This window comes from Macaca nemestrina, chromosome 5 (genome assembly GCF_043159975.1).
Source record: "Macaca nemestrina isolate mMacNem1 chromosome 5, mMacNem.hap1, whole genome shotgun sequence".
Lineage (NCBI taxonomy): Eukaryota > Metazoa > Chordata > Mammalia > Primates > Cercopithecidae > Macaca > Macaca nemestrina.
This window is the reverse complement of record NC_092129.1, coordinates 157,890,665-157,900,314: the sequence shown is the minus strand read 5'-3', so window position 1 is coordinate 157,900,314 and position 9,650 is coordinate 157,890,665. Positions and strand designations below refer to the sequence as shown.

Genomic DNA, 9,650 nt, shown 5'->3' with positions numbered 1-9,650 from the left:
GCACTTTTATAACAGTATGACGGACCTGTTTGAAAACCTCATGAGCAGTGGCGGGAACCACAGTCAGTTCCCGCCCTTCTGTGCAATTCTCCCTTGCTCAGAATGGAGGAGACCAGGAGGGGCCTGAGGCAACAAAAGAGTCTCAGTTGGGATTTCATAAATACTCCTAGATATGTATGTGTATGTAGATACACATCATACTTTCAGTCATTAACTGAGCCATCAGTTCATAAACTTTTGACAAAGAAGCCTGACAGCTGTCCCCCACTTTTCCCAGAATATGAAATAATTAGTACACACTCTTTCCCTCACAAGGTGCTGTGTTTTGTTGGGTTTTGTTTGTTTGTTTGTTTTTGCGACAGGGTCTTGCTCTGTTGCCCAGGAGGGAGTGCAGTGGCACGATCTAGGCTCACTGCAACCTCTGCCTCCCAGGTTTAAGCATTCTCCTGCCTCAGCCTCCTGAGTAGCTGGGGTTACAGGCGCCCGCCACCATGCCCAGCTAATTTTGGTATTTTGTTAGAAGAGACGGGGTTTCACCATATTGGTCAGGATGGTCTGGAACTTCTGAACTTGTGATACGCCTGCCTCGGCCTCCCAAAGTGCTGGGATTACAGGTGTGAGCCACGCGCCGGGCCACAAGGTGCTTTCAAAGTATTTTAAGCAAATCATATGTTTATTGTCTCTGATATTATTTTTTATCGATTTATGCATTCCTAGTTAACCAAGCAGGGCTCTTCAGCCTGCAGGCTAGATAGTGCTACTGAGGGAACTAAAAGCATATGCAAGTTACACATTTAGAGGTCAAATTAGGATAAGATCACTTAGGGCCCATTGAAGACATGAATATGTACATCCCCAAAACAATTAGAACCTTGTTGGGCTGAAATGTATGAAAATTTATGATTTGATTGTATGCTTTGGTTGTGCCTTTAATCACAGGACAGATTGTAGCCAGCACTGTATCATTCACCACATTCTATTACCCCAACAAATTGGCATCATAGTATCCAGTCAAACTATCATAGAGACAGTCTGCTCCACATACATGCTGTGGGGGTGACCCTGGGCAAGCTATACAAAGTTTCCTTGTTTTAAATGTACTTTAAAATTCTAACTTGTAATTATTTGTTAAGTTGGAACGAGATAATCCTATCAAAATGCTTAAAATAATGTCTAGATTCCAAATAAGCAATCATTAAACATTAATTATGGTATATTACAATATTGTGGGTGTTCTCAATTCCTATCCTTAAGGTTCACCCTTCGAAAGGGATGAGACAGAGTTTTCTAATTTGCTAAAATCTGATTTTGAGAACTCCTCAAAATAATAAATAATGAAAAACTTAACTCATTGTTAATCCCCATAAAACGTTCCAGGTCCTTTGGGTGGAATATTTGGTTTTTCCTCCATGACTTGTGAGGAGAACCAGGTTTATCACAGTTGTTTGCTGTTTGATGAATTTATGATACATGGAAAAAGACTGCAGAGTAAAGTTCTTAGCCTGGGATACATAGAAAGGCTTCAGGGGATCTGGGAATAAGTACAGGAAAAAAAAAAAAATCAAATTTTTTTTTTTCTTATTACTATTCTCCAACAGAAAGTTAGCATTTTCTCTATGTATGAACTCAGGCAACAAACAGTATAATTGGCAGTACAAGTGCTTTTATTTGTATCACATTGCCATTGCCAATATCTCAAAATTGCATTTAAAAATCTCAATCCTAAAGCCGGGCGCAGTGGCTCACGCCTGTAATCCCAGCACTTTGGGAGGCTGAGGCAGGAGGATCACAAGGTCAGGAGATCGAGACCATCCTGGCTAACACAGTGAAACCTCGTCTCTACTAAAAATACAAAAAAATTAGCTGGTCATGGTGGTGGGCACCTATAGTCCCAGCTACTTGGGAGGCTGAGGCAGGAGAATGGCATGAACCCAGGAGGCGCGGAGCTTGCAGTGAGCCAAGATGGTGCCACTGTACTCCAGCCTAGGCGACAGAGCAAGATTCCGTCTCAAAAAAAAAAAAAAAACTAAATCCTTCCAATCTATAATAAGTCTTAGTCACATGGACAGATTATTATTTAATGTATTAATTTAAAAAGCACCTATGCCAGGGCATGGCTTATGCCTGTAAATCCCAGCTCTTTGAAAGGCCCAGATGGGAGGATCACTTGAGCCCAGCAGTTCAAGACCAGTCTAGCCAACATGGCAATACCCTGTGTCTACTAAAAATGCAAACATTTATCAGGCATATTGGCACACAGTTACTTGGGTGGCTAATCCCTTGAACCTGAGAAGCAGAGACTGCACTGAGCCAAGATGGTACCATTGCACTCCAGCCCGGGCAACAGAGTGAGACTCTGTCTCAAAATCAGTAAGTAAATAAAATAAAAAATTTAAAAGCACATATGTTAATATTTCACCAATTTGGATTTTTTATAATTTGATAATGGCATATTAATATAATTGTTTTATTTTGTATTCCTATATATTATCTAATGCATTTAAAACCATTATTCTAGGCGGGGCACAGTGGCTCATGCCTGTAATCCCAGCACTTTGGGAAGCCAAGGTGGGTGGATCACCTAAGGACAAGCATTCGAGACCAGCCTGGCCAACATGGTGAAACCCCACCTCTACTAAAAATACAAAAATTAGCTGGGCATGGTGGCACATACCTATAATCCCAGCTCCTTGGGAGGCTGAGGCAAGAGAATTGCTTGAACCTGGGAGACAGAAGTTATAGTGAGACAAGATCACGCCATTGCACTCCAGTCTGGGCGACAAGAGCGAAACTCTGTCTCAAAAATAAGTAAATAAATAAATATTAATCTGGCCGGACGTGGTGGCTCATGCCTGTAATCCCAGCACTTTGGGGGGCCAAGGCTGGTGGATCACTTGAGCCCAGTTCAAGAGCAGGCTGGACAACATGGAGAAACCCTGACTCTGCTAAAAATACAAACATTAGCTGGGCATGGTGGCATGCTCTTGTAATCCCAGCTACATGGGAGGCTGAGGCACAAGAATCACTTGAACCCAGGAAGCAGAGTTTGCAGTAAGCCAATATTATAGCACTGCACTCCAGCCTGGGCAAGAGTTAGATTCCATCTCAATAAATAAATAAATAAATAAATAAATAAAATGCTTCTTAGAAGGAGAGGCATAGTGTGGGCCACTCAGAGCTAAATGGTGAAAACTTGAACAAGTTACCTATTTCATAATTGATCTGCATCTTCAATGGTGTATAATGCCTCACCCAGTTATTCAATTTAAAATGAAAAACAAGAGTCAAGCACTACTATGTCAACAATACTGCACAGGGCATACTGCTGCAGAAAACAAGCATTTGGGGAGTAGCCACAAAGGCATAATAAAGAAATGGAAAGTTAAGGACAGTTGAATTATGTTCTGGTTTGACACAACTCCCTAGATGTATTTCTGCAAGTTTTTTAATGTAAATATTTGTATGCCATACTATAATACCAATCTGTACTTTTAGTTATTTGTAAACTACTAGGAAGATTTAAAAGTGGACAAGTATGCAGTTAATATGAAACAGATTATAATGGCCTTCTAAGAAATCAATGGGGGGGTGGCCTAGTGCCCTGGCTCACGCATGCAGTTGCAGCACTTTGGGAGGCGGAGGCTGGCGGATCACAGGGTCAGGAGTTCAAGATCAGCCTGGCCAATATAGTGAAACTCCATCTCTAGTCTCTACTAAAAATACAAAACTTAGCTGGCATGCACCTGTAGTCCCAGGTCCCAGCTACTCTGGAAGCTGAGGCAGAAGAATTGCTTGAACCTGGGAGATGGAGGTTGCAGTGAGCCGAGATCACGCCACTGCACTCCAGCCTTGGCAACAGAGTGAGATTCTGTCTCAAAAAAAAAGAAAAGAAAGAAAGAAATCAATGTAAGAATTCAAAACAGAGAGAGATCTCATCGATTTTGAGAGACGGGGAATGAAAAATATAAACATTTCAAAATACATCATTAGATTAGTTTGAAGTTTAAAACAGTGCAGAAGAGAGAAAAAAGAAGAAAAAAAACTGAAAAAAAGATACTCTGAAAGGTAATATAATTAGACCAAGATCACATAGCTCCTAAGGGGCAAAACAAGACTCAAATACATGTCATCATGTTTGCAAATTCCATACTTCTACTAAACCACAGTTCCAGAGTGTTGATTTAAGGCCATATAAAAGAGTTTGATTGCCATACTAAAGTTATTCTTAAATCTAAAGCTATATGAATCCAGCTTTTTCTCTCTCTTTTTTTTTTCTTTGAGACGGAGTTTCACTCTTGTTGCCCAGACTGGAGTGCAATGGCGTGTTCTCCGCTCACTGCAACCTCCATTTCCTGGGTACAAGTGATTCTCCGGCCTCAGCCTCCTGAGTAGCTGGGATTACAGGCACGCACCACCATGCCTAGCTAATTTTTGTATTTTTAGTAGAGACGAAGTTTCTCTGTGTTGGTCAGGCTGGCCTCGAACTCCCGACCTCAGGTGATCCACCCACCTCAGCCTCCCAAAGTGCTGGGATTACAGACCTGAGCCACCACGCCCAGCCAAATCCAGCTTTTTCTTCATGGCTTGTAAGAATAGAGAAAAACAGTTTTTAAGTGAAGAAAACATAAAGCTACAAGGAGATGGGGCATATAAATTTGAAGCTCATATGAGGAAGATTTCACCCAGAGCAATGAAGAGGATGAATGACAGCAGAAAGGGATGAGAGAAAGGAACCACCCATCAGAAGGCTGTAACAATAGCCAGTCCAAAGAAGAGATAGAAGAGCAAGAATTACAACCATGAAAAGGCAAATAAACAAGGGAAGATGAATTTAGGGAGAATTCACCAAACTTAGTAACAGATTGGATTTGGCAACAAAGGAAAGGGAATAATTGAAGTGTCGGTTAACAAAGCAATAGTGTTGTTGTGAATAGAATATATAGGAATGTCACTTGAAAGGTTGCTTCCTAGATGTGGTTGGATATGTTGAGGGTGTGTTATAGGTAAACAATAAAGCCAATATCCAGCAATCTTAGTTAGACAGAAGCTACTTAGATGAGGATGGTCATACTGAGAGTCTGGTACAGAAGATGAACAAGTGGATATCCAGCAATCATCCAGAAATGCAAATTTGATACTTAGGCAAGAGGACAGGCCTGAAGGGAGAGACTTTAGTTACCTGCAAGAAACTAACTCCCAAACCCATGAAGGCAAATAGGACAGTACCTTAGAGAAGTCCCGCAGTTGGAAGGCTACAAGTCAGTTCTTCCTTTGTTGGTGCTCCAGGAAATCAAATATAATGGGTTAAAGCCATTTTAAGATTAGAAATACATGGGCTCCATAAAAAGTGAATACACACTCAAAGTAAATGTGATTCATATTTGGCTCGTTTCTCATCTCAACCATTTGATTTTAATTTTTATTAACATTAATTTGTTCATGTCCTAGTTGCATTTGCTACATGAAGTCATTTGTATTTTGATGCGATCAAAAAGTGTGAAACCCTCACCTTTTGGGTTTTGCTCTGTCCCCAGCATTTACTTCCTTCATAGTCTTAGTAAAACATATAAATGTATATGCTCCCCAGATCAACATATGTTCAAGACATTGAGGAGTGAAGAAAATCAGTTAAATCACTTTCTGCCATCACTCCATTTTCCTCTCATATCGAACATAAGCTGTACTTCATTCACTATAAGCCTATATCGTTGTTTAAACAAGAAATGTAGTACTGAATATGAAACATGGTTGTTCTTTAAATTTCTCTCTCTAGGGAATTTTGTGTGTGTGTGGTGCTTGTGTGTATAATACTTGATCCTGTTACTTGAATATTTTGCAAAAGTTTATCTTCCCCATGTCCCCAAGCATGACAGACCCCTGAACCCAAAGACTCATGAACATTTTAGTAATTAATTTCCCCCAGTAAAAATTTTAAAAAAAAATTTTTTTTGACTCATAAACGAGTCAAACTCTCTGTCTTTTATGCCCTTTCCTGGATCTCTCCTGAGTTCAGCTATGCAAACAGTCCCAACATCAGGAGAATCACTGATCATTGTATTTCCCATTTTCCCAAGGAAATGTTGAACATTTATTTGAACCCTCCCAAATTAACTAAATATCCAAATAGTAACAAGAAGCTATCATAAAACATTTTCAGCCCCAACTAATTTTATCAGAAAGAGCTGTTGTTCTAAGTATCCGTACTGCTGTTCTTCTGGAGAAATTCAAAAAGAACCTGTTATTTCTCTTCTCATATAAAACAGATTTCCTGGTTAAATCTCAATGAAAATCAAGTAGTTGTTCACTGTATGATAGGCCAAAAATGTGTAGGCTATTATGAGACAGCAAGCAATTGAAGACACAAATGGAATAGTTTATATTTTAAATGAAAATGAAGTTGTCCCTCTGAACTGTGAATCTCTGAAAGCTGGAGCGTTTGATAAAGGCCGAGGCTGCCTTAATAAAAACTAGAGAAAGAAAATGTAAAGATCATAAAGGCTTAGCCGTTCTGGTTCATTGTAGAATAGAATTGGTGTGATTCCTCCTCAGGAAATTTAAACTATTTTGCTTTTCTGAATTTCAACAAACAACTCAGAAACAGGGTTGAGACTAGGTTGCTGCCAAGCTGAAAGACTGAGCTGGGAACCAATCAGCGCGCAGCGTGTCTATGTGTGACATAACACGTAATCATAGATACACTCGCAGCCTGATTTGTTTTTTTTTTTTTTAACTATTAGATATCCAAACCTACAATCAAGTCCGAAACTTTACATGCCGTGACTCCTGGTGTATCTCCCAAGTCAAAGACTTAAGTAAAGAAAAAGGTTTGCAAGTCCGAAGGTGCAGTGAAGCGCAAGACATCCAGGCTCCTTCGGTACCTGAGTTCACTAATGACCTAGCAGCCTGTCTGCGGCCGCGCTCAAGGTGTTGGCGGCTATGTTAAGTATGAGCGGCCGCATTAAGCCGGAGCTTGCCGGTCGCGGTACTGTAATCTCAGCATTTTGGGAGGCCAAGGCGGGAGAATCTCTTAAGCTAAGGAGTTGTTTTTGGTGGTTTTGTTTGTGTTTGGGGATTTTTTTTTTTTTTTTTAATTTATTTATTTTTTTTTTTTTTTGACGGAGCCTAGCTCTGCTGCCCAAGCTGGAGTACAGTGGGGCCATCTCGGTTCACTGCAACTTCCGCCTCCCGCGTTCAAGTCCTTCTCCCGCCTCAGCCTTCCATGTAGCTGAGACTGCAGGCGTGTGCCACCACACCTGGCTAATTTTTGTATTCTCAGTAGAGATGAAGTTTCAATGTGTTGGGCACGCTGGTCTCGAACTCTTGACATCACGTTATCCGCCCGCCTTGGCATCCCAAAGTGCTGTGATTACAAGACTGAGCCACCTCGCCTGGCCAAGCTGAGGAGTTTTGAGATCAGCCTGGGTAACATAGTGAGACCTCGTTGTAAAAATAAATACAAATTTTAAAAAATCATTTGAATAAGGTTAGGACTTGAAAACAAACGAGGGCGTCTTCGTGCTAAGAGCAGCGCCTCGGATTCGTTCCCGCTAAACAAGGCGGTCTTAGGAAAATCAAGACCGAGGCCAGGAAAGCCGCTGCCGTCATGCCCAAGACAGCTGTCCCGGCAGCCGAAAGGCCCAAGAAAGCTTGGGGCGCCCTTATTCCGAAGAAAAGTACTAAGCAGACCCCAAAGAAGGCTTTTGCGGATGGAGGCTGCTGGAGAAAAAGGTTGGTTGGTCAAAGGTGGCCAAGAAAGTTCCCAAGCCGGAGGTACCCAAGCCCCAGAAAGCGGCCCCCCAAAAACATAAATTAAAAACTAGAGTACCTTAAAGGCTGTTTTAATAACTGCCCAATTATTAAATTTTTTACACCAATTCCGTGAAGGGAGGGGAGAGGGATAGAGGTAAGAATGTTTACTTACCTTGACTGAACAGAGACTCCAGTTTACGGACAGCAACAGTACACAGCAACTTTTATAGAAAAGGTGGTTGGCTCTGAAAAGAGCCTTTGGGTTTTGGTTAGCACACATTCACAACAAAATTTACGCCCTCTCCCCACGAATGCGGCGAGCAAGCTGGATGTCCTTGGGCATGATAGTCACTCGCTTGGCGTGAATGGCGCATAGGTTGGTGTCCTCAAAGAGCCCCACCAGGTAGGCCTCGCAGGCCTCCTGCAGCGCCATCACCGCCGAGCTCTGGAAGCGCAGATCGGTCTTGAAATCCTGCGCGATCTCACGGACCAGACGCTGGAATGGCAGTTTGCGAATCAGTAACTCGGTCGACTTCTGGTAGCGGCGGATCTCCCGCAGAGCCACGGTGCCGGGCCGGTAGCGGTGGGGCTTCTTCACGCCGCCGGTAGCCGGAGCGCTCTTTCTAGCAGCCTTGGTGGCCAACTGCTTGCGTGGCGCCTTCCCACCCGTGGACTTGCGAGCTGTCTGCTTGGTACGAGCCATTGCGAACTTCTAAACCCCGCTAAATGAGGAAAAACCGAAAGCCTAGGCCTTTCTACCCGTATATATAAAGGCAGCCCTGTTCTGATTGGACCAGGCAGCCTTTCCCCTGCAGCTCCATTGGTGGAGACCTCCACTCCCTGACAGAACATCTCCTGCATGTAGACCAAATATTAAAACTTTCCTCCGTCCGTCTCCTTTAACTGCTGGTGTTTTCAACCCTTTCCCCTCTGTGCCATTTTTCTGGCTTTTTTAAAAAACGTACTTTGATTTTCCTCTGCAAAATTTTATCTAGCTACTAGGATAACGTGTCTTACTTAATTTTTAAAAAAACGTTGGCGCCTGAAACTGGCTTTGATCAACGTTTTGAAAAAACGCGCGCTAGTTGTGATTGGTCAAGTGATTTCTTTTTACCCTCAAGTTTAGAAAGGCTAATTTTATATCTTGATTTGTCTATTTAAATTTGGAGATATTTTCAATAATTTGTTCCAAGTACACCATGACTATTAATTTGAAACCTGATGCCAAGCAACATGAACACATATTTAACTACAATATGACATCCTCACATGAAAGCACTCTCATCTTTTACAAGTTCAACTGGTATTTGTGTAATCTGCTGTAAAGAAAAGAAATAGCCAAATTTATAAATGGCACAAAAAGACCAGTGTGCCCTTGTAATAATGCTGAACACTGTGCAAAGAAAAGAAGCTCCACCTAAGGGCCATCTGGCTCCAGGGGATGTAGGTTTATATTCCTATTTATAATTAATGAGAGTTAGCTCAGTAGAGTGGAAAGTGGCTTGCAAAAAGCAAAAACAGACCTCAAAAATCCTTACAAATTGCAGGTAATTTCGTATCATTAAGATGCATACAAAAGATAATAAAAGGTTGTTTCTGGTTCTGTTGCTTTAAGTCACTACATTCATATGTAAATGTAAACACTGACGAACATTAACCTCTTCTCTGTATTTCTCACGCCTTTTAACAGCTTTGCAATTGTAAGGGGCTGCTGCATTGATCGATTTAAATTACCTGTGACTTATGCTCTCTCTGCATTTTAATTACTTTGCCTTTTTTTTTTTTTTTTTTTTTTTTGAGACAGAGTATCTCTCTGTCGCCCAAACTGGAGTGCAGTGACCCGATCTCGGCTCACTGCAACCTCAGCCTCAGTTCAAGCTTTTCTCCTGCTTCAACCTCCT

General features: G+C 41.7%; 1 protein-coding gene across 1 annotated transcript; it reads right to left on the bottom strand.

Moving 5' to 3' along the window:
• Positions 1-7,161: 7,161 nt before the first annotated feature.
• LOC112426763 (histone H3.1) lies at positions 7,162-9,518 on the bottom strand. Its single transcript, XM_024792990.2, has one exon. The coding sequence runs from the start codon at positions 8,450-8,452 to the stop codon at positions 8,042-8,044; it is 411 nt and encodes a 136-aa protein (XP_024648758.1). The 5' UTR covers positions 8,453-9,518; the 3' UTR covers positions 7,162-8,041.
• Between the last annotated feature and the right edge of the window lie 132 nt (positions 9,519-9,650).

Coding starts and splice junctions, on each gene's coding strand:
- LOC112426763 (XM_024792990.2), bottom strand. CDS start 8,452: ATGGCTCGTACCAAGCAGACAGCTCGCAAGTCCACGGGTGGGAAGGCG.